The sequence below is a fragment of the Passer montanus genome, unplaced genomic scaffold (assembly GCF_014805655.1).
Source record: "Passer montanus isolate IOZ18808 unplaced genomic scaffold, ASM1480565v1 scaffold94, whole genome shotgun sequence".
Lineage (NCBI taxonomy): Eukaryota > Metazoa > Chordata > Aves > Passeriformes > Passeridae > Passer > Passer montanus.
The window spans coordinates 782564-807704 of NW_024374812.1; the positions used below are offsets into that span (position 1 = coordinate 782564).

A 25141-nucleotide genomic window follows, 5' to 3' on the forward strand; every position below is an offset into this window, starting at 1 on the left:
GATTTTAAAGAAACGATCGGGTTGTAAAAGGATTCCCATGAAATTGGCTTCTTGTTTCCATCACATCTTGTGTGAATAACAACCAGGAAAAAAAAAATCAGGGAGCATATGAAAGTAAAGGTCTTTCCAATGGCAAATAAAGAATTGCTATTAAAAAAAAAAAAAAAAAAAAAAAAAAAAAAAAAAAAAAAAAAAAAAGGGAAACTAAGAATGAAATAAAATTTACAGCAACCCACCTGTTTGGTTTGAAAACAAACTTTTCATGGTCTCTCCTCAAACTTTTCCCTTGAGTTACAAAGCAAAGCTGCCTTGTTAATCCTCCTGTTTATTGATTCATGATTCCGAGGAAACCAAATCTTTTAATAACTCAATTATCAGATAAACGTCTGAGGTTCCCTGCCAACAGAAGTAGTCGGGCTGGGAAAGTGGAGGGGAGCAGGAAAATACCTTCCAGAGGGAGGCTGAGTTTAGTTTGGGGGGATCTCTGTACTGAGCACAGATAGGAGCCACCAAGCAAGGGATAATTCCCTGTGGGACCAGCACTGGGTTGGGGGGAAGGACAGAGAGATGTGCTCCTCTCCTCTTTCCTGCCTGATTGCATTTTAAGTCATAAACCTCGTGAATTTTGTCTCCACATTTTGGGGAGCAAATGAGGGGAGAACATCCCACTGCAATCAGTGGGAATTTGGCCTTATTTTGCCTGAGCACTGCACAGTCTGGCATCTGTAGTTTGTCTCCTCCAGGCAGAAGGCACAAGGGACAGACTGAAACTCTTCCCTCAACCTGCTCAAGGTTTAGGTCATGGTCCAGGTGACCAAACCTGTGTCTAGGGAAGATTTCAGCAGCAGCAGCAGGATCAGGCCCTCACACCTTTCCCCAAGAAGTTCCAAGGGTTCCCTCTCCCCATTAACCCACAGTGGTGGTGGGACACTGTCCTCTGCAGTTAAAAGGAGAATCCCCTACATTTCCCCAAAGAAAAGGAAAGACCATTCCCAACATGGCCTCAAAGCCTCCAGCTGGAAGCTCTGGGGCAGCAGGGACAGGTTCCCATGTCCCTGCACATACAGCTGGGGATGTGGAAGACTGAGAGCTAATTTGGGGTCTCCCCACACCCAAAGGCCCCACTGGGCTGGGTGATGCTGAAGGGCTGAACCCACAGGTTCCTGACAAATCCTATTTGCAGGGGGAAGGCAAGGCAACATCCAACACTTGGTGCTCTGCTCCAATAAACAGGATATTCCCATCAGGAAGAGAAGGGAACTGTGCTTCCATGTGGGAACATTTGTTCCTCCCCAGATTCCCTCTTTCCCTTTCCCTTGCATCACTGCTGGGCCATGCCCTACGCTGGAGCCTGGATTGCTCCTGATGAACTTTGGGGTGGTTGGCAAAGGGTAAGATTTAGAGGCCTGGAGGTTGCCTGGATGTTGATTCTCAACCTGAAGGTCCCCAGCCTGCTGGTGGGGGACCCATGGTTTGACCACCACACCTCCTCTGGTGACATCCATAGGGATATGACAATCCCTGCGACAACCAAACCCACTGGCAGGGACTTGCCAGGGTCTATGACTGCCTCCAACTCATCCCAATCCATGGAGAAAGCTGCCTGCCTCAGTTCCCCCATAGGAGAGCCCCCAGTGCCCCAGAAGAACCAAAGGTACATGAGCGAGGAGCAGCTCGGGAAGGGCTGGATGATCCCTGGATTTCTATTGCCATGCGTGCCCAAATCACAAGCAGAGAACTGCTTGAAGATTTGTCTGCGTGAAGATTTGAAAAGCAGAGCAGGCCCTCAGCTGTAACCATGTCTCAGAGAGCCAAGGGCACTAAAGGACACAAGAGGATTGTTTGCTCTTTTGTTTTGAGGATATTTCATCAAGGGATGTTGAGAGCTCTGCAGAATGGTTTCTCCCTCACTATCACCTTTGGAAGGTGTCAAAATGAAAGGAAGGCTGAGGTTTATCTCTCTCTCTCTCTCTCTCTTGTTTTGAGTTCAGGTGTGCCTGCTTGGGATGGTGGGACTGAGTCCTGCAGCTTTCACAGGGATCCTACGGGGAGGCCTGACCCCACTGGAATTTTGCCAGAAGCTCCAGGAGATTTACCCTCACCCAGTTCTGACATCAGTAAAAAGCTGTGTTAGTGCACGAGCCCTACCCCACTGAGAAACACATGCAATTACCCGACACGGCAGAATCCAAACTGAAATTCATGTCCTTACACTTCAGCGTTATTTTTACCACAGAACACAGAGAAATGTATGTGGAAAAATGAAAAAAAAAAAGAGAGAGGAAAGAAATAAGACTTCCCCTTCACCCCCACCACCCAAATCATATGCATAAGACATCCTGTCAGACACCAAACCACCAAGACAAACATTGGAGTTAAGAAGTTTTTGCCCCCCTCACCACACCGACTTGTTCCAAAGCAAGAGTCACAAGACATTAAAAAAAAAAAAAAAAGCTTTCTAAGAGAAACAGATTTCCTCAGACTGAGCTCAGAAATCAGGATATTCCCTGGCAAACCCTCCCCACTCCCATCACGAGGAGCCAGCTCACGTGGCAACTCTTTCCTCCCTGGGTACAAAACCCTAGTGCCAAGCAAGTGCCGTAACATTCAACACAGCTCTTATTCTCTTTGCAACAGTACACCTCAATTTCAACTCATATTTTTATCTTTCAAATTATTCCCTTTGAGCTTCTTTAAAGAAGTGCACCTACAGAATTCAGTAACAACTGGCTTTGATTTGAAAAAGCAAAAAAAGCAAAAAATAAAAAGTATCAGAATATCAGAATTGTGGATTTTTTTTCTCTGTACCTGATATATTGTGTAGGGATCTCTAGTCCTCTTTGAAGAAGCTCATAAGCCAAGCGGGCAAAGCTTTAGGAAACAGAAGAAAATAAAATAGTGCATACTCCTGAGAAAGAATTACATACTCATATCACTCATTTTTTGTTGTTGTTAACAGTTCTTTAAAAACGGGGGAAGAGCTCTCTCACACACACTAGTCAAGGAAATTAAGGACTGAAACATTGGCATAGTTAGGAATATAAAACTCCCTAGAGAAAAAGAGGAGATCTCAGAAAATTAAGAAATCAGATAGCTCTGACATTGTACCAGGCCTTACTTCCAAAATTTTGCAACCCATTATAGACAAGGCATTTCACCATCAAAGACAAAATTACTAAATTACAAAGGTATGTTTGCATGCATTGATATGCGTGGCTAGGCACACATATTTTCTATATGTATATATATATGTATATATGCACATATATACATATATATCCACAAACATAGAGGGGATACCCGCGCCCCCCTAGGGAGTGGGGTGTGCACATACACAGATGCACACACAGAGGCACACACGCACCCAGACACACCTGTAAACGCTGCCAATCTAAACAGAGAGTCTGTCTAGACCAGGAAAAAAAACACAAAACAGTCCTTAAAAAACAGAGCTGGCAGATTCAACTGAGCCACGGCGACCCCGAGCGTCCCTTCTGGTGGCACCTAAAGTTAAGTTCTCGCTGCTGTGAACGCAGCTGGTGTTGATGGCTTGGTGAGGGGTCTGGGAGCTCCCCTCCTTTCCTAGTCTAGACAGAACCAGGGTGGTGAGATGAGGTGGGAAGAGCTGAGGGGAATGAGGCCATGGGGCTGCTCAGAAAGGAACACTCTGGAAGGTTGTTTTAGTCTAGGTGGAGACAGGATGTTGTTCGAAACAAAAAGCATAAAAGAAAAAAAAAAGAAAAATAACAGCAAGACAGACCATGCAGCTCAAGAAATCAAAGCACTGACACCAAAAATGTTTCTCCGATTTCTTCCAATAAGTTATTCATTTCTTTCTTTTATTATTATTATTATTAATTATTATATTCCCCTCCCCCCCAATCATTATTTAAAAAATGTGAAAGAACAGAAGTGGGGAAAAAAATCCTGTTGGTTGTCTTCACATGTTCCTGGCAAGAGACTCTGAACCACTGGTCTTGCGCCATTGTGCTCCTCTGATCTTAAATTATTGTCTTTCTTTTATTATTATTAGTTTTATTTTATTATTATTATTATTTTGTCCTACCTAATAGAATTCTTCCAAAGCCCAATCCAGTATTTTTAAAGCTAAAATTAAGATGGTTTTGTTTTAAAAGATTATCTCTCTCTCTTCTCCTTTTATTTATTTAACTTTTTTTTTCTTTTCCTTTCTTTCATTCTAAATTTTTCCTCTCTCTCTCTCTCTCTCTTTCTCTCTCTCTCTCTCATTTTCTGTGTTTCTCTTCCTTGTCTCCAGTTTTACTACCTGGTCCTTCGCCAGATGTGTGCCTGTTAGCAGTGTTGTTGTTCAAGAACATCTTGTCCATGCCTTTGAGAGCTTCAGTCAGGTAGTTTTGGAGGGCCGTGAGGGCAGCGCAGATAGCGGGGGCCCCAAAGCCGTGGGTGATGAGGCTGAAGTGAGTCAAGCAGCTCTGAATGCCCGGTTCCAAAATAGGGGTGGGCCGGCTGTTCCCAATGGGCGTTCTGTCCTGGGCCAAGAGATCTGTAAATTCTTTACAAAGTTGCCTGCAGGGAAGAGAGAAAGGCAAAGAGAGGGAGAGAAGAGGTGTTGTTAGGCTCATCCAACAATTCTGTGACAACCAAGGGGCAGGTTCAGGCTAAAATTGATCCCAAAACATGAAATGGGACCCTTGTGCCACCATCCTTTCCCCAAGTGGTTCTTGGGGACCAGCCAGGGCGAGCCAGCAGCTCCCTGCTCAGAACGATGCTCTTCAGGGGATTACACCAGTTCTGGAGATTAAAATCTCTCCAGCAGCCACAGGGGTGGTTCTGAAGCACTGTGGGAACCCAGCCCTGCCTGGTGGCTTCAGAAACCACCAGGCTGAAAGGGAAACGTGCCCTGGATCTGCCAAGAGCCATCCTCCTGGAGGCCTGACCCTGGCTCAAGGCAGCTCCCAGAAATACTCTTCCTGAAGGAAAGCACAGCCATGCACTGAGAGCTATTGGAGGGCACAGGGACCTGGTGAAGGGAAGGGCTAAAACAGAGCCTCTGAGACTGCTCAGGCTGGGCCACCTTACTGAGAAAAATCAGGATTTTGGGACTCCATGCTGGCTTATTCATGGCATGGGAAGCCAAGCAAGAACTTCCCATTTTATTTGGGGGCATGACACCCCAATTACCACATCAGAGTTGACATCTGGCTCTTGGCTGTTTGTCTGCACCTTTGAAAAACCTGATTTGATTTTTCTAATGAATTCACACACAAACATTTTATTTTGAATTACTCTGGTCCAAAAGACCTTCAAGTCAACAGGTGCCTGGGCAATGCAGAAACCCTGGAGGCTGGAGGGGTTCCCACAGGAATAGCTTCTTTAAGGATACCCAAAGGAATCAGGTTTTTTTAAGACAGGTGTCTACCCAGGGACTGGAGATAAAATAGACCAGAATTAAAAGAAAAAAAAAAAAAAAAGCCCTTAAAAAAGACATTCAGCTCTCATCCTCTGAAATTCTCTGAAATTCCCAGTGGGTTAAAGGTTTCAGAGGGTGAGGAAAGATAAAGGTCTACTTCTATGTGTATTATCCATTAAGAAAGTGCAAGAGAGGAAACTTTGAATTTGGAGAACAAACAGTAATGAGTCCAACATTTTACATCTTCAAAGAGCAAAGCAGGGTCTGCGAGCAATTAAAGTTCTGGGACATTAATATCTTCTGACCCTGCGGAAAAGGGCAATCAAATTCCAATCACGTCTAAGAAACATCTGGACAAATTTGAGCAAATGATTTTTCAACCCTCCATATATTTCTTTAAATTACACTGTCATCGGAGGCAAGCCACGTCCCAGAGCATGAAATAAACGAGAGCTGTTTGGGCTGGAATTTTCTTTTATTTCGTTTTTTGGTTTGTTTTTTTTTTTTTTTCCCCCTTTTCATTCCTGACAGACAAAGATGTGTGAACACTCAGCACCCACTGCCAAGTACCCGAGCAAACCATGAAGCACCCAGTGAGTAGCCTGGGAGGAACAGCCTGGTGTAAATCATCACATACAGAACACCCACCGAGGAAGTCCCAAGGGGTGGGGGAGGCCAAATCGAGAATCATTAGCAGTGCATGGTGGTGGGCTTTTATTTCTTGTTTTTTCCTTTTTTTTAATTTTTAATATATATTTTTAATTAAATCACATGGGAAAGGCATTGCAATTTGGTAGCAGACAGACAGGTGTGTGCGAGCAGCAGGGACAGAGAAACATACTGTGAAAGCAAATTATAAATTTTTGGTCCACTTTACATAAAAATTATTTAACTGGGGACGGCTTGAAAGTGATGTACAACAGCTAGGGGAGCACCACCTGTAATCTCTATAGGGGCAGGGTCTGTTGGCAGGATCCCCACTGCACAGGGATGCAGAGGTCCTTTGGGCGATTTGAGCATCCTTCCTCCCCGCGGGGCTGTTGGAATTTAGAGCCTGGAAATTCCGTCTGCTTTCCAAACGGGCTCAGAGGAAGGGTTTGAGGGCAGGGCGGATTTTCCCCGAGAAGGGCAGAAGGACATGAGTTAACTTGGCACTCACTTTGTGGCAAGCAGCATGTTTTTCCTGGAGTGGAGGTCGCTGGGATCCGTGTGCTGTCTGTTCAGGTACTCAGAAACAGCTTTGGCTGGGAACTCCGTTTCACAGATGTACCCAAAATCCCGAGCTAAATGAACGGCCTCACCTGGAGGGAACGAGACGGGAATTTACACCTCCGGGCACCGCCGGCCCGGGGCTGGGCTGGCTCCGACCCGCCGGGACACCGGGCGGAGCCCACGGCTCCCCGGGGGGACACCAGCCCCTCTGAGCCGTGCTTGGAAACCTCTCATCATCCCTTCCACCTCAGGGACAGGCTCCAGCTGTGTGTTTTCCCCCCACCAGCCCTACTGTGGGGACAGAAGTCGATGGGACAGATTTTTGAGCTGATGAGATTTGTCTTTGCACTGGTGTGGGTCACCAGTGCAGACCCACTTGCGCAGAGCGGGGGGAAGAGCTCACACACACACCCACCACACACACACACAAAACTTTAAAATTAACTGGACCAAGGAAAAATGCAAGAGGAAACTGGTCAAATCCTTGAAAACTAAGGACCCAAACTTCTCTAAAGAGCAGAGAAACATTCTTGTTTCAATACTCAGATCATTGTCCAAAATTTTACAGATGTGGATATATTATTAATATTAGTATTAATTCTTCGTGAGACGTTATAGAAGCAATTTATTCACACACAGGGCACTTGCATCATTATCACAGTTATCGACACATCTGTAAAATTATGGAGATAACTGCATTTAGCCCGATGGCAATTTAAAAATCTGCATTTTTAACTGACCATCCTGCAATAAGAGCTCTTGTCTGCCTGGTAGAAAGATACAGCTAATGGCAACACTTTCTGTGAACAAAATAATTATTATTCTAACTCTAATTCTAATTCACTTTTCCTGCCTGCCTGGTTTCAGGTTTCTTGCCTACAGAGGTTTGTGTCATCCAACTCCTACTGATGTACTTCATGCCACTAGAAGAAGACAGTAGCTGCAGAATGGAGGAAAAGAGGAGGGGGGGCAAAAACCCCTCAGACTCTAGAGGGATTCCACCAGATTATAGCTCAGCCCCTCTAGAATAAAACGTTAAACCCTTTAAAGCATCGCCCGAGGGACGAGGGGGAAGATTTCCAGCAAGCAGGTATGTCTAATAACTCCAGGACGGCGTTATTTTTAACCATCAGGAGCTGCTTTCCAACGTCATCTCCTGCTCTCCAATGGCTCTCGCTAATCATCAAACAGGTTAATGAAGGCGAGGGCACCCGGCAGAGCCTGGAGGGGGGGTTCCCGAGCCGGACACGGTCCCCCCAGGCAGCCTTCGGGCACCGCGGGCCGGGACCGACCGGAGCGTTCCTGTTCCTGGCATGCAGGAGCAGCTATGCTAAACCTGGCTGCTGGCAGGGAGGGAAAAAAAAAAAAAAAAAAAAGAGATAAACCTCCACTAGGTGCAGCTTCTTCTAAAAGGAGGGAACTCTCTGGAGGCAAACTGTTGATTTGTAAGGGAATCAGGGGAGAGGAGGGGAACGTACACCTTACTGCACGCTTGGCACAGATTTTAGCATCACTACACAAACCCCACCGGCTTTTGAAGCTCACACCAGCGTCGGGGAGGGGCTGGAGCTGCTGCGAGCAGAGCGCGAGGTGTTCCACACACACCTCGGGGGTGAAGCTGCACTAACAGGGCGCTCAGGGGCACCGGTGCCCCCCGAAATTCTTCACACCTTTTACAGCTACATCCGTAACCCGCACTGAGCCTTGCACTCTCAGCATCACCCACCTGCGGGTGGACGAAGAGCTCCCACCCCTCAGCCCCCGTCTTTTTGGGAGCCTTCCTCCAGCTCTGCAAGCGGCAAGGTCTTGTCGCTCACATAACTCAATCAAAAGAGTGAGAAAGTTAATATCTAGCGCAAATATTTGTGCTCGTTTTATAGGCAGAAGAGATAAGTGGATTATTTACACGCCTCTCGGTGTGTGTGTGTAATGCAGATATATATAATTCATAATTGCATCCATACTATTCCGGTTAGGGTTTTTTTGGAGAAAGTCCAACTTCTCTTAGCATAAACACGCACATAACCTTAAACTTATTAGTGGTTCTAACTTTTCCTTGTCGATACAGTAACAACAAATCAAAGAAACACGCTGGGCACCAAAATGTCTTTAGCTGAGTTGAAATTACTTGAAACTTCAGTCTGCCCTTCCCTCCCTCCTTCCTCAGGAGTAGCTGGTCTCTTTGTACAGCTCCATCCACCTTAAGGGAAACCGAGCTCTGCTACCCTTAAATTGCTCTGCTTTCTTACCAAAAATAAGGGGGGGGGAAAGTAACTTTGTATTACTTTTTCCTCACTGAGCATCTTGTAGTGGCCATAAATCAGCTCAGAAAGAGCGAATTATCCGGAGGATGGAACAGACCTGGAGTCGGAGATCACAGACTGGAAATTAATAGGATGAGGAGTGGGATTGCCCGGCAGAGTTACACATGCACACAAATGTACACGCACATATCCACACGTACACACACAGACACACTCTCTCACTCTGGCCACCAAGAGGAATCAGCGATCCTCCAGCCAGTGACTTCATTTTTGGGAATGGGATCCTTAACCGTGACGGCGTTCCTCCTAACCCACCCTGATTTTAACCTCTACAAGGTTTTCCCCCCTGATCGAGAAAGTTGGTGGTTTTTTGGGTTTTGTTTTTTGTTTTTTTTTTTTTTTGTTTTTTTTTTTAGGAGGAGTTGTTTCATTTTTGGGGAGTTTTTTGTTGTTGTTGTTGGGTGAGGAGTTGTTTCATTTTTGGGGGGTTTTTTGTTGTTGTTGTTGGGTTTTTTTTGTGAATGTCAGACAGGAGCTCATGGCAGAGGTGTGAAGGGAGCTGCGACCCTCGACTTACCTTCCACCAGGGAGGTGAGTAAAGTGACATTTGCGGCCTTACGCCTGCCGGCTGGTAAATTCAAACCGATTTTTTCTAGCCTTTCTCGCAAAGATCTCCCCCCGTTTTTCGATTTGGCTCTAGAATTGCAAAGAAATTAACATCGTGATTAACCCCGCAGTGTTCCTGGAAGAAACGTTTAGTCTGTGCAGTCAGCGAAGCCTGGGAGGGTTTTCACTCGACGTTAAGGACTCTGGGGGTGTTGATTTCTGCTCGGGTTTGCTGGGATTTTCTTAATTTCACCCAAGGGGTGGAAGTGGGGATGAACCCACTTTCCCCCCGATTTTATCCAGGGAAATCAAACAACGCTAAACAGCAATAATTAATAGAAAGGTTCTGATCTAGAGAGCAAGTGGGTATGATACCAGCTTGTATTAAGATGTAGTAAAGGGATGGGCAGGAAGGTGGAGGAGGATTAAATTCCCTGTTATTCCAGGAAAGAGCCAGAATAAAACGAGGGGATTAAAAAAAAATCTGAAAAGTTCGAAGGGAGTGTGTGTGAGCCTGTGGATAAATTGAAAAAGAGGGAAATATTTATTAAGCTGTTTCCAGCCTGTGAGTGTTTTCTCGTGCGAGGAGGCGATGCTGAGAGGAAGAGCTCACCTGAGGCTGGGTGCGTTATAAAGAGGGAATGGATTGCCTGGGGGAAGATTGGAATGTCTGTCGGAGGTTACTGATAAGGGCAATAAAAGGGTGAATGAGAAATTCAGAGCTATTGTTCGAACGCCCATACATATGTAAACCCCCAGGGATGATATCTTGCCACCTGCGAAGTTAGGGAGAGTTTTGGCACCTAAGAACAAAGTCTATCCCAATTCTCTCCTAATTCTTACTTAAAATCTGTTTAAGAATTAGAAATCCCACTTAGAGCAAGGAAATCAGGAACTGCAGAGAAGCCAGACTGGCTTCCCACTATTTTATATCGAAGTAAATAGGGCTGGATGGCAGAATTGCAAGAGAGCAGCTTTCTACGTCTCATCTGCTCTGAACCAAAATCTTGTTTAAAATTTAGATTCAAGATAGGAACTGAAGCCAGCAGCAGCCAATAATTATGGCTTGGGCCACGTCCAGAAATCTGCTGAAGTCCAATAATAATGCTTCTTTACCTTGGTAATTATATTTTCTACAGAGCATCTCTCAGATGTTCTCCCTGCTCCATTTGTAGCTGTACAGAAGGAGCAGGCAGGTTAGCATCTGTAAGTAAAAATCTCTGCTGCTCTCCCTGGCAGCTGAACAATGATTACAGACATTCACATGGAACAGCAGCTATTTTAGGAGACCCTGATTCTCACGTGGATAGTTGGGTCTCACCAGATGTAGCAGAACTTTCCCCCTCATCTCCAGACACGGGGCCAGAGCCCTTGACGTCACCACAGAATTTTTTTGCGGGGGTAACCCCAAACTGAGATATGTTGTCTCTAAGGTGCTTTAAAATAAAGCACCTTAGAGCAAACATATCTCAGCTGCTGCTTTAGGAGTTTTCAAGATATTTCCTCCTCTACGATTAGCAGCTTTTAACCATGATCTGAAATTTATTCATTGCCAGTTTGCATGCATCTTTCCCTGTCTAAAAGTTATGGCTTTTATTCCAGTCTGGTGTCTACCTCACACACAGAAAATGAAATCCTGTACCCTCTCAGCCTGAGTGTGTGAACTGGTAGCTCATATTGTAACCTCGTGGCTTCTCCCCTGTTGTGACTGGAGACAGAGCCTGAGCTCACCTTTCTCACAGACAAGCCGAGCTGACAATTCACAGTCCCTCAGGCCCTGCCAAGAAGAAAAAGCCCTTTCTCCCTACTAGCCTTTCCAGATAATGGCCTCAGAGCTTAAACTCTTGCTGCTTCTACTTAAAAGCCCAGTCTCACACTGGTTATGATGGAGTGGAAACCGCACCTCAGGGTTATTCCTTGCTCCCCATATTCTCCAGTACCAGCACTGCCAACTATTTTGAGGTCTTCACCAAAACCCACCAGGACATTAATGGGTGATTTGCACAAATATTAAGCAGCAAAGGCCTCGAGACCTGCAGCTGTGAGCTGCAGCAACTTTCTCTGTAAGAAGCACAAAGTTTCTGACTTTCAGAGCTACCTGTTGGTGGCTTTTCTTTAGTCAGGTACTTGCCTACCTTACAGTTGGCTTATCAGATCCCTGCCAATTTCTTGTGTGACACCACATGTCATAATTGACATAATTGCCTGGTCGTTACTGCCACATAGGGCAAGGGTTTATCTAGGAAATCCCTAGAAATACATCAGGTCCTGAAATACTTGCAGTCCAGCCTGAAACACGCCCATCAGGGCATTTTTTTTGGTCCACTTTCTGAGAGAGAAGTGTGAGGAGGAGAAAAGATAGAAAGTGTGTGCTTGGACAAGGAGAAAATCTTTCTGTCTCAGTTCCTTCATTCGTGGCTAAACAAGGCCAAAAATTTCTATACTCTCCATATATTCATCCCAACGTTTGAACATAGCATATTTTTGCCTTATCACCAACATTATACACACAGGCTTTGACAGTAGGATCAATGCACATTTGGAATCATCTGTACTGTTGACCAAGGGTTTCTGGTGCATGCATGGAGGCCCAGACACATTCACACACTTGCCCCAGCCTCTTACCTTCTAAGTACTCCTCCTAGGAGGGATGCGTTCAGACACTCTGGAGGGGAAAGGCGTCTCTGAACTTCTCCCACAGTTACTTTATACTTTGAAGTTGAGCTAAGCAAAGACAAGCGGCCAGGTACAGAGCAAAACACCTCTCCGGTATTGACTGAAATTCCACCCAGGAAGCCATCTTTATTCATCATCAAAGAAGTAACAGATTTTGGAGGAACCGGAACTGGAGAAAGAAAAGGGGAGGAGGGGAGAGAGAAACCATCAAGCCACGAAGGAGCACAGGATAACCACAGTCTCTCTGACATGCACAGAACAGCAAAATGAAAGGGAGTTTTGAATCTCTGGCTACCTCCAGCAACCTAAAGGGTGCTGCTCCCCCAACCTCTAGGAAAGTGCTCCATGAATGATGGATGGAGAGAAGGGTGGTACAGTACAGCCTCTATGCAGGGTTTGATCATTGGGAAATAAAATACATATTGGCAAGCACCTGGCAACTTTCGGGTTTGAGCCTGTGTCTCACCCAGAGCCCCCCGATGCCTTTTGTACAACGGACAGCGCCTTTCTGGAGGGGAAAAAAAGAGGAAAATTTACTTTTTTTGGCTAATGTTTCCATTACTGCTAAGCTGAGCCAGGAATAAATTCACTACACAAAGGGAGTTGCTGTCTTAAATAAGTATCAAAGCTGGAGGATACAGCAATGAGAAGACAGCTCTGTTATTGCTTTGTGTTTTTATTAAGTCTGGTTTATGAAATAAAATGAGTCTTTTCCTTCAGAAAAATGAACACCAGGAAAAAAATTATCTGGTCTAACCATGGTGCTCTCCACTCTGATCATATTGTGCTGTCCGTGAATTAGAAGGAACTCTCCTGCCCCTAAATAAAACTGATTTAGTTACTGCAACACATATTTAAAGGTAGTTATAGGGAAAAGTAAAAGGAGAATGACAAAGTGAAACTAAGCAAAATAAAACCATGTTGTTCTCTCCAAGATAAAAATAAGTATTTCTTTTCTCTGAGAAACCAGTGAGGCTATTTTAAGAGCAACCAAGGGATTATAAGGAACAAATTCCTATAATAGCAACCAGACACACTCAGAAATAAACAAAAAAAAAATTGGTTGAACTAAAACTGAGAGCAATTCCCCCATGACATGAATTTTGTTTACAAATGAACTTAAATAACTCCCTCATAATTGTGTGTAACTGTTATGATTTACAGCAGGTGCTCTAATCAATCACCCAATCACTTTAATTTATAGGGAGCCTCGCTGCATTTTCCCAGTTGTTTCATTTCTGCAAGTAATTGATAACAAACCATACTTAAGGTATGTTTTATGCAGGAGTTAATAAGAGCTGACAGCTGCTACTGCAGCTTCCTCTCGGATCCGCGGCAACACGCGTTTCCTTATAGAAAATATACGCTGAAATTGGGACTTTCGCTGGTGGGAGAGCCCTGGCAGTCCAGCGGGCATGTTTCAGAGGAGAAGACTAATTGATTACACACCCTCTTCAAGCAGATACTGCTCCACAATCTCCCGTTTCCACTCAATCAATTGCAAAACCAATTCGGCAAATAATAAGGTTCTATTATGCACATATGCCAGCTATTTAGGTAGTTATAATACATGTCAGTTAAGTCATAAAAGCCCTGTTTATTTGCAACATATCTGGAGAATCAAACCATTAGGGTTGAGCGGATATTTAAGTCGTCTGGAGCTGCTAAACAATAAGATCGGGTATCCTAATATATTACCAAGTGCTAACTACTGGGCAATTGCCAATTTTATAACCTCAGTGCATGGAATAGACACAACCGTGTTTCACTGTTTTTATTGCAGATCATTTCCTACTGCCAGACCAGACCCCCACAATAAAAGCCCTATAACAGCTAAAAACCAAAAGGCATGTCGATTTTAGATATACATATTGCTTCGTATGCCTTGTGTATAGTCTCCAGTATAAACAAATTATTTTGAGTGGCTTGACTTCAGGGAATCGGAAAGTGAAATGGATTCCTATTTCTCTATTATTTTTAGTTAGGCACTTTATGCAGCTCATAAAGGCCGTTTCAAATAGTTTGAGAATGGCTCAGAAATAGTTATAAAAGAGTTAGAGGCCCGCTCCTGCTTTCATTGCTATTATTAGGAAATTTTTTTGCCATTGATTCTATAGGAAAACACTCGTCTGTATATCAGAGGCAGTGCCAGCAGACCAAAAAATTGTATTTGTATTTTCCCCCTCATTATACATAAATATATCTCTTATTTCATGCACAATGATCTGTCCGAGTGAAGCATCAGGTAGAAAAAAATAGAAATTTAAAAAAAAAAAAAAAGTTGAATTAAAGCAGTGCCCAGACAGCTTTTCATGACTGGCATTTTTTTTCTTGAGACAAACACACGGGCTCTGTGGTTCGAGTACACCTTTACCGTGGCTATATTTAGTGACCAGTTTATCAGGTCACTGTCCAGTGAACTGAGAAATTAAACAAGAGGCAGCAATTCCACGAACATCTGATCTTAGTCCAAACTCACTAAAGAGAGAAGGACCCGTGCAATGCTTAAATGTACCTCACCCCGCTCGCTTTGGCCTTTTGGAGCACTCATTACATTAGTTAACCTTTGAATTATGGATTTTCACGTGCTCGGTGGTTTTTTTTTCCCCCTCGCAAATTGCTTTTGGGAAGCAGGCTGGCTCCCTTCCCTGCTATGCTGAGAGCTCCTCGGCGTCTTTTCCTGGCAGTGTTTCCCTGAAAAGGATGGTATGAACAAACCCATCAGCTGGAGCCTGATAGCTCTGAACCCATTTGAGAGGCTTGCCAGGCGGTGTAAGCATATCTATTGCAATTTCATAGCTTCAGAGAGATCTATTCTATCTAGGCTCTGTATCTTCTGTAAATTACCTAATGCTGCCTCAAAAAAGTGTTTGCCATGGAATGAATTATCTCTATCTATATCATATCTATATGTTTATCATGGCTGGAGCTTTTCAGACACAGCCCAGACATCAGCAGAGATAACAGAACGTGGAGCTTTTGTGGGTGAGGAGATCTCCACGTCCGTGAGTGCAGCTGCATGTGTCAAATCCCTGCGCGTATGTAAATAAACCCGAATGCAGAGTGTATTTTTAGCCAATGTCAACTTCCCCAGTTGGTCAGGGACTGCCACAACTGCTGAAATGACACAGGATAACACACACGTATCCACGCAGCGTCCCCACCGCTCCTGCTTTCACTTTATCCCATTCAGTTCTTGTCATCCCCAGCAGAAACTGTTCGATTTTCTTTCACTCCCAAACTCTGCTTGCTGCGTGTGTGTGAGCACTCACAAATACATAATTGCCCATTTCAAAATCTCTGCTTTCTCCCTTCTTTTATTTTTCCTTATTTACCTCCTTTGTCTCTTTTCCCCCCTTCTTTTCCATCCCTTCATCTCTTTTTCTTGCCTCTTTTTTTTTTCTTTCTCTCCTCCTGTGGTTACATCCAGCCTCTTTGTCATTTCTCCCCCTTCCATTTCTCTTCAGCTTATCAATAAACCGGGAGAGCAACAGTAGCCGCTTGATTTGTTAGTAATTATAAGCATACTGTTCCTGCAAACGGGATCTCTAGATGAGTGAGATCGCTTTAGAACGACAGCAGGAAATGGTGGGGAAATGGAGCATGGCGAAACTCAGCGTGAAGCTTTCAGTTCTTTACATGTTTACAATTTTCTGTGCATACATTAAGTCTTAGGCTTTTTCTTTCCTTTTTTTTTTTTTTTTTTGGTGGTGGATTTCTTTTGGGCTGCTCGCCCCAAACGTGTGAAAATGCGCACAAATGTGAACGCGCAAGTGGAGATAGGGTGAAAAAAAGCTGTTTTGGCGACAGTAAAACTAAAGAAATAATAGATTTATGTCCTGCAAGCAGCTGTTCAATAAGGGCTTAAACTATGGTTATCATTGCAGTAACCCAGCTGAATAATATCGTAGTCGAACAGTCAGTTAAATTATCAACCAGAAGTATTTATCGTATTTCTTACTAAAAAAAACGTCCTGGGTAACTTAATTACTAATAAACTATCAAACTACTTCCAAAATTTTTACTCTGTCTGGGCTTTAAATGAGTAAGAAGTTCTTTGTCCATGCTAAGGACAGGACTTTGCTGTAAGTGGTGATTCGGGCTGACTCAGTGGCCAAGCCTAAAACGTCCGGGAGCAGCGTCTTAGACGCTGAAACTGAAGAGACCCGGGTCTTATCTTAATTTTAAGAAACAAACACAAAAAGTGCGCGTTCATTTCCTTCTGTCCCCTTCGTCCCCTCCTCTCCTCCAGCCTCTCTCACCCACCGCAGTCCCCGTTCCCCTAAAGCTGGGACTGAATTTCAAGGTGGAATGCATTCCCTCGAAACTGTTTTGCATTTAATTAAAGGGGATCCTCAGGTTCAGTGGGTAACCCGGGAACAAGCACGAAACCGAGTGGCATTGAAGCAGCATCTCTTGAGCCCCAGATCCATCACCTGAAAAGCTGAGGCCAGAGTGGTTCTCGGTTAATCATTGATCAGCTGTTCCGAGGCGTGGGGAGGAAACTCGTGCTGGATTATTAACAGCTTAAAACAAAAGGTTAAGACACCTTCTTTCATGTGTTTTCTTAAAATAGGAGGAACAGCGGAGCGTGTTTGCAAGACCATGAGTTAAGGTCTTCACGTTAAAATGGCCTTTCATGCTAAATCAGATGTGAGTGTGCAGACGATCGTCAGAAACAGCTGAAAGTAAATAAATACATCAGAATAATTTTAAGGTCACTGACTGTGCCCCAGAGTCACAAAAAATTAACTTGGGACTCAGGCCATGTAAGGTTTTGCAGGAAGACAACTTATTTCACCACAGAGAGTGACAAGGAAATTTCAGATGAACATTTGACAAGGGGACCCGATCTTTTATTCCTGACACATGGCAAACCTTCTCTTCATTTCAGTAAAAATAGAGGCAAAGGCCTAAAAACATGCAGCCGGTAAGCTCTGAAAGCTGAGTTGAATCTAATATTAATGTTCTTGGTGATTATTATCATCTTGATGATTTATCTGGCTCCCTCCCTCCCACTTCCACCACCCAAATCTTAATGGAAGTGGGAGTTAAAGATGATTTTTTAATGTCTCGTTGGATTTTTAGACTGTTAATGTACCGCATCCTTCTCATTATTAGTTTATTGATTGTTCATTGACCAGCCCCCTTCAAATCGTATTAACCACCCTCTGCCAGTTTAGATTAGGGGAGTTTAAAAAGCACCTTTCATTATTTCAGCGCCGCCACCACCACGGTGGAGTTCAGGCTTGGTAGCTTAATGCTCGCTCTAATGGGGCAGCTAAGAGACAAGGGGCCACGGTCCCTGCCTATTGCATTAATAGCTCAAAGGGGGCTAATACAGAAAATTAGCCTTAAACGAGCTCTGGAGATCTCCAAATGAAAGAGCCATTTATCACGCTGGCTACCTTCACTCCACTCGTTTGCTCTCTCTACTGGGAACAACTCATTTCCTCTTAACTAAATTACTTCAGAAATGTCAAGTAAGCTGGGATAGCAAACATAACAAGAGCCTGGGTATATGTAAGCTGTTGTGTGGGATCGATACGTGAGATAAATCAATAGCCGTGTATGAATCCCTATATAATTTCCTTAATATTTTGGCAAACCTTTTGCATAGTGAGATAAATCAATAGCCGTGTATGAATCCCTATATAATTTCCTTAATATTTTGGCAAACCTTTTGCATAGAGAGATAATTCCCTCTGCAGGCCTCAGAGGCCATAAAGGAACAGACACAGTCTGGGTGATATAATTAAGTTTAGGCTTCAAGTCCCCATCCTACTTTTCCCACCACTTTACAATGAAAGAATTTTAAGCACTGAACTAGGATTGGGTGGAGCAGACCCCCTGCAACCCTCGTCTACAGAATATGAGTCACAGGAGTGTTCCACTGCACAAAAATCTGTCAGTACCTGTGTGTCTGTGTATCTATCTGTGCCATCTGCCTGCAAGAACGACTCACAGAGTTTAAATAACTTGTTCTTGTTTCAAAGTACACCCTCACAGCTACAAACTGCAGGGAACAAAGAGAAATTGATACTGAATGCTGTGTTGCTCCTTCCCTCGTCCTGATTAAATATTGACTGCCACAAATGTGACCTGCTATTTATTACCCATTTCTCTTTCTCTGCACCCAGAAAAGTCGTTGTTAAAAAAAAAAAAAAAAAAAAAAAAAAAGGAATGAAAAAATCTCACTGTTAGAAAAAAAAATTAAAAAAGGAATGGAAAAATTTACAATATTCCTTTATGCAGGAAAGTTTCTTGCAGCTCAGCCTTACTTCTAAGGAAGAAAATGCTACAGTGACTTTTAAAGAGTTGCAAATGCATTTCAGGCTCTTTCTTAGTAACCTTATTTCCAAAGAGCATGTGTCTCCTGTTCATCATGTGTTAACTCAGAGTATCTCTTCTGGCTGCAAATAGGCACAAGTAATCCCACCTAGATGGGACTGGGTCTCTCCAGGCAGCAGCTGCTCCGTCTGGGGCTGCTGCAATGCCCACACACACGAAGCACACCTAAATATATGCCTAATGCACATAAAAACCTCTACCTAATACGTAATAATTGCAGGCATTCACATTCTAGTGCCACTCGCTGTCTAATTGCACCACCCAGCACGCACATGGAATGTCTCCGTCAGCTGAAGGAGGGAGAGACACGGGCGTGCTGGGTGTTAAAGGAAAAATAAAATAAAATAAAATAAAAATACAGATATTAAAAAAAATATTATTTTGGATTGTGTATTCTGCGAAGGATCATAATGGAACAACCCTAAAAAGGAGTCTCTCGACCACAAATCAAGTGCCAATTAATCAAATGCACCCAAGAGGGAGTGTATGAGGTGTCAAGTGGGGGTGGGGAAGAGGGAGGAGAGTGAGGAAAAAAAAAAAATTAAAATACAACCAGAAACCATCAGGTTACAGACCTTGAATATAAACCCCACCAAACATTCAAACTGAACCAAAACAGCAGAAACATACAACCTTTTTTTTCTTTCTTTTTAAAGTTAAGTAACTTTCTATTTCTTAAAAAAAAAAAAATCCAAAACCCTTCGACCTTTCAACCAATAGTCATAAATGGTGCTGTCAAATGGTCTTCAAGTTTTCATTAGTTCTCGCTCAAATAACCAGACCTTGATCTTGTGTGTGAGAGAGAGACCATGGATATTTAAATAAAAAATAAAAAAAAAAAAAGCAACCCAAACAACCAACAACAAAACAAACAATGAATACACGGAGAGACGTCATGCTGCCTTCAACATATTTTGGATAAACACCCTCCCTGTTATTTTGCTTTACATCCTAGAAAATCGTCGCTGTTAAACTATTTGTGCGCATTTGACAAATAACAAGGTCTTGGAGATAAGTGCCGTTGATAGTAAGCATAAGGGACAGCGTTTTTAAACCTCATCTCTGGTACTTAAAATTGAATCTAGGAATAGAAACTCCTTAGATAATTAAAGATAGCTTTCCCTCCATTTGCAGTGCGTGATCTGTTTAATGTCTATCAGCATAACACAACACTAATCGCCAAGCATCTTCGAGTGACTGTCAGAGAAATGTAAAAAAATTAAGCAGCTGCAATACGCCCAAAATGAGTTATTGTAATTACATTTAATTAGTTTAATTAGTTAATTATTTTGCTTACAGCTGTACAAGAGACTGCAAACATTTGTTAATATCACATTCGCTTTAACAGTATGGGGTGATTCTGCAGTTGCACTAAATCATGGGCGCATATGTAGAAAGATGTAAAAAATGGGCACGGGGAAGGGGGGAATCTTGGGGGAAGGGGGGAATCTTGGAGGGAGCGGGAAGGGGGCTGAGTCTGCCTTTCCATGGGCATCTCTCTCTCTCCTCTCCGCGTTTGATTCGCCTGGGAATTGCATTTAAACCCCGAAGGGAATCAACCCTTTCCCCCATTAAAAGCCAAGGGGTCCCCACCGAAGAGCATCGGGGGGAGAAGGGGAGGGAAGGGGGCGGTGGAAACTGCACTGGAGCACGGGGTGCCCCATTAGAGAGCGTTCGTGTAATTAAACCCTTTGAAGGGCGGGCGAGGCGGGGATATAAACTTTTCCTTTCTCATGTCTTATCCCTTCACTCTCTCTGCTGACCCAATCAACTATTCATCGTGCTGCCGTGGGTGCCTGCTTCCCGGAGAAATTCATTGCCCCGAAGTCAAAATATATCATGAAGATATCGCTACACAGTAAAAGTTTGTCTAGCTTGTTGGAATAATCCATACCTTTTTTAATGACAGACTGGTCCAATAAGTTCATACCGCTGTTATTGGCATCTTCAACTGACTGTGGATATAAAAACATCACTATTCAAATTGACTGGATATTAAAGAATCGCGTACATAAATCATGTCATTCCAAACTGGAGTCCCTGTTATTTCCATTTATATTAATTCACTAGGGGAGGAGGGACTTTTTTATTGTTGTTATTATTATCATTATTATTGTTGTTTTTGTTATTATTATTTCCCCCAATCGACAAGGAAATTAAATTCTTACAAATTATATAGTCTTCTAATAAAACAAAAAGAGGTGTGAAGCATATGGGGTGCAATACTGGTTTTGTTATCTTATAAAACATAGATATCACATAGACTTCTTTGCATTCCATAAAGCTTTATATTTCTTCCTTTGAAAATGTGGCAATTTGGCAACATCTGCAAGATCTATTGCATGACATAAATGAACACGATTAAGGACAACTTAAATGCTCCCTCCCCTTTCCTCCCCCGCCTCCTTTTTCTTTCTTTTTTTTTTGTTTTGTTTGTTTGTTTGTTTAACCCTGCTACATCTTACTAATTCAAGGGCCATTTACTTTTTATATATCATAGTTTACATTATGGACTTTTAATTAAAGCCTGAGCCTTTCGGAGCGCAGTGCAACGCCCACATCATACAGGGGACGAGCAGAAAGAGATTTACAGCTCCCGAGGTTGCTTCCATGTCCTGAATTAGTGGAGACGGGGAGGGAGGAGCAGGAATACACATCATCAAAAGTATGAACCATCAAATTGATTGCCTAGGAAAAAAAAGTCTCCGAATTTCAAAGCCTTGTTTCCCCCTTTTTCCCCCCTTTCTTTCCAGCCTGCCGAGGAGCACACCTGTTATTATGGCATTAACTTCTTTAGCAGGGAAGAGAACAAAGACGGGCACAGAGGACACAGCAAATGTTGGGTTTCATTTCTCAAAACGAAAGTGGGACATACAATCCCCACCCCCCCAAACAAACCAAAATTACTGCTGAATCTGCATTCAGCACAGTAAAGCCATGTCCGAAAAAGAAGAGGTGTCGTAAGAACAATTTATAGCAGAATTCTGACAGGTTCCGTTTTAGGGGAAATTCTGAGGTAAAGAGGGACCTTTGGGTTTCTTGGCTCTACTATTTTATTTTTCTCACTACTATTACTAAAGAGTTTGGGCTTTTCAGTGTTATTGTACATTTAGGGAGTTGTCACGTTTTTCCTTGATGAGCAAAGCACCTTTTCAGCAAAGCAATGATTTACTTCACCGTGATTTTAACTTTATCTTTGTTATGCCGAGAAGCTGAGCTTATTCGGATCCGGCCCTTATCTCCGTCTCTGTGCTCAGCGGAGACGTTCCAGATGGAATGCCTTTTAGGAGAAAATTGCATCTCCCCAAAATACGATGGAACAATATTTTCTATGAGAGCTTTCCCTTCATTTTCCTTGAATCCACCCTCAAACGAGCTCACACACGGAGCGGTGCCTTATGTGCTGTGTTTGGGCATGGCTGTGTCTCTCTCTCTCTCATAATCAATAGGCTACATACCTAAAGGGCACAAAATAAAATTACAAAGTCTTCCCTCCTTTCCCTGAGCAGCTCCCAAGGAGGGATGATGAGCAAATCCTGCAGCCTGCTGGAGTGGCACAGAAACGGAGGCAAACGTGAAAGAAACATCACCTTCCCTTTTTCTTTCTTTTTTCTTCCCATCTTTCTTCCTTATCTCACCTTATCTCTGGAGTCGATGGTTGCGCGCACCCTTTATGCGTGTGCGTGCACTCAGCTCGCTCCATCAGCAACGTGGGTTAGTTGTTGTAGTTAATGAGAAGACTCCTGTCTGATTTTCTATCTAATTACGCCCTCCTGCTGGGTTTTTGTACAGGATATTCGCTCAGCATGCTGGCAGTTAATAGTCACAGAGAGGATCGTAAAGATTTAATTAGGACTGCATGCGGAAACGTGGAAAAACAACTCAGACTTTTAATTACTAGACTTCTTTAGTTAAAAGTGATACCAGGGGTTACTTTATAAGAGACTTGGGTGTTTTGGTGCAACTTAACTTTCCATGTCTCTAGCTAGTACGTAGTAGCAGCGTGAGTGAGGAGGAGGAGGAGGAGGAGCAGCGGAGGTCAGAGTGCAGGGAGGGGAAAGGTGATGAGTTTCCAGATATACTTGGAAATTCCGGAGAGGAAGATTCCCCTCCCTTCCCTCCTCCAATAATCTGATAGAGTGAAGCTTCCTAAGTACTACCTATAACCACCTTATTCAACTTCTGTGGATACATCTGGGTGAAAACCTTAAAACTGGGCTCTGTATTTTCTTTCAAAGAGTCTGAATTTCCCCCTCAATTTTTCCTTGATCGAATCCTTTATTACTGTAATCCTACTTTAACCCAACCGGTGGGAAAAATATCGGGGAGTGCTACGGTGTTTTTTTTTTTTTCAGAGCCCCTATTAGATGATGCAAATTTTTGTTCAATAAGTAGGTCTTGGCTTCTCTGTTCCCTGTCTGAAGGTTGTAAATCGCGGATTGAAAATTCCTCTGGAGAGGGGCAGCAATAGCAATACAGTGTGTCCTGTTTACAATAACAGAGCGCTATCGTGTTACAATCACTTAATTCTAGCCCTGGACAATGGCTCACACATGGACTGGATTTGGTGTTTATAAAATAACCACTGTTTCTTTCTGTCACGCACTCTCCTTTCTCTGTCTCCTTCTCCTCAGCCCAGCCCATTCTCATGGCACATATTTGATCAGACATGCATAAGCTACTGCAAAGAGAAACATCTTTATCCATCTGTACATCTAGATATCCATTCAACTTTTTGGACAACTGAAATAAGGAAAAAAAACCCAGTATTTGAAACCCTTCCTCAAAATTATATCTAGTGGTGGTGGATAACGAGTATACATCTCCTGAATAAAAATTCCTGTTGCTAGAAAAGGCTCCTCTAATCTAGAATAAGCCCATGTTAAATATCAAGATGAAAAACTGCCCAACTTCATCTGCCACTAGTGGAGGGACAAGAATAGAAAATGCTGAGTGGCAGCAGCGAGTTTTGGGCTGCTTTCCCTCCTGCCTGCGTTAACTTGCAGTTGGACACCTCTTCCTTCACGTGTTTCTCCTTGGGATACCCTCCTCTCCCTCTTCCCCTCCTCCCCCAACCTGGGAACAAACTCTCAGAAAGGAAGGGCCTGTTTAATTTCCTGGTCTCTCAGTACCCCAAACGCAGAACCCCAGCCCTGCAGGTCCCAGCCTCGCCTGTCCCATCCTGTCCCCACCCCATCGCACCCACCCGGGCCCCGCCAGCCCCGGCCAGCAGGTCGCGGGTGGCCCCGATGCTCCCAGAGCACCGGGGGGAGCCACTTTCCGCCAGTGCAGTGCCCTTCCCGCAGAAGGGATGTTTTATTGGGAAACTGATTTATTTGAGCTCCTTCTTCCCTATTATTTCTTCTATCCCTTCTCCATGTCTTTCTCTCCTTCTTTCCCTATCTTTTCCCCTCCTTTCCGTCTCTTCTCTATCTTCTCTTCTTTTCCTCTCTCCTTTCTGCGTTTTATCTTTTTCTTCTCTTTTTATCTCTTTTTTTTTTCCTTCCCTCTCCTCTGTTTTACTCTCTCACAAAAGCACAACAATTGCCGGCTATTCTTTGGGGAAAGTGTAAATACCCGGGCACACGCAGTACCTAACGCCTATCGGCTGCAGAGAGAAAGGAGGAGAGCGATCTGCTTTCTGCATTCACAGAGGTAAAACTCGCCTTGACTTGCAAACCACTTTGTCTGAGCCAGGAATGCGAGACGAGACCTGCGCATCGCACCCCCGGCGCCCAGGGGCTGCCCCAGGTCTCAAAGCCACCTCGGAAACCCGCAGAAAGCAGCGACCTGACGGTCACTGAGCTCGGAGGCAGGAGCAAACCCAAACAGCAAAACCTTTCTTTTTCTAAAACATTTCCCCCCAGCAAAGCTCGGGGATTTTCCCGGACAGCCCTAAGACAAGCCTCGAGCCAAAGCAATGCATCCGCTCCGTTTCCCTGAGCTCATTCCTCTCATGTTCAGCAGCATCCTTTTTCACGGCTATTTTTAATCTTCCCAGCTCCTCTTTCCCCCTTTCTTTTTCCCTTTCTGTAACTTTGAAGTCGTTGTTTCATTCAGTGGTCCATACCTTTATCTATCCCAAGACTAAATGCATATACAGATATGATATATGATAAAGAAATTTTTTTGGGGAAAAAAAAAAGATAAAAACGCACGTAGGGGAACCCCAAAATCTCAATTAGGAAAGCCTGAGGCAGGACTTGGACCCTGGAGGCTCCAACCCCGCCCCGGGGGTCCCCACGGGCTGGCCATGCCCTGCTCCAGCAAGGTGCAGACCGCCCCAGCAGCGAAGCTGTTAAGGGTCCCTCTGTTTTTAGGGAATAGCACGTGATGATGAGTTTCGCGTGGGATGGAAGAAAGCTGGGAAATACTGTGCTTTGAGCTCGGCGAAACTCCTTTGTTATCCAAAAGAGGGAATGAAACTATTTAAAATCAGCGCTACCTTACCAAGCACACTTAACAAATGAGGGGGTTGGGGGACGGGCAAGGGACTTGTTCCTGATCACCAGTTATTGCTTTTGATTTGGGTTTTGTTTATAATTTCCCTCCCTCCCGGATGAAAAATGTAGTAATTCGACAGTTTCATCAAAATCTCTGAACGGCAGGAAATTGGCTGGGGGGAGGAGGGGGAGGGCGGAGG

At 43.9% G+C, this 25141-nt stretch overlaps 1 protein-coding gene across 5 annotated transcripts in view; it reads right to left on the bottom strand.

Annotated features, from left to right (window-relative positions):
• Positions 1-202: 202 nt before the first annotated feature.
• Positions 203-25141, bottom strand: part of TFAP2B (transcription factor AP-2 beta) — a 30973-nt gene continuing 6034 nt past the window's right edge. For 3 of the 5 annotated variants that reach the window (XM_039696045.1, XM_039696046.1, XM_039696044.1), the window contains 5 exons: positions 20393-20453; positions 12097-12316; positions 9443-9561; positions 6549-6690; positions 2896-4545 (listed from right to left, as the gene is read on the bottom strand). In XM_039696045.1, coding sequence (XP_039551979.1) covers positions 4245-4545; positions 6549-6690; positions 9443-9561; positions 12097-12316; positions 20393-20453 — 843 coding nt within the window. In that variant the 3' untranslated portion in view covers positions 2896-4244. Of the gene's footprint in view, positions 2872-2893; positions 4546-6548; positions 6691-9442; positions 9562-12096; positions 12317-20392; positions 20454-25141 lie in introns of those variants that run through there. The other 2 variants (XM_039696042.1, XM_039696047.1) reach the window with 2 other exon arrangements.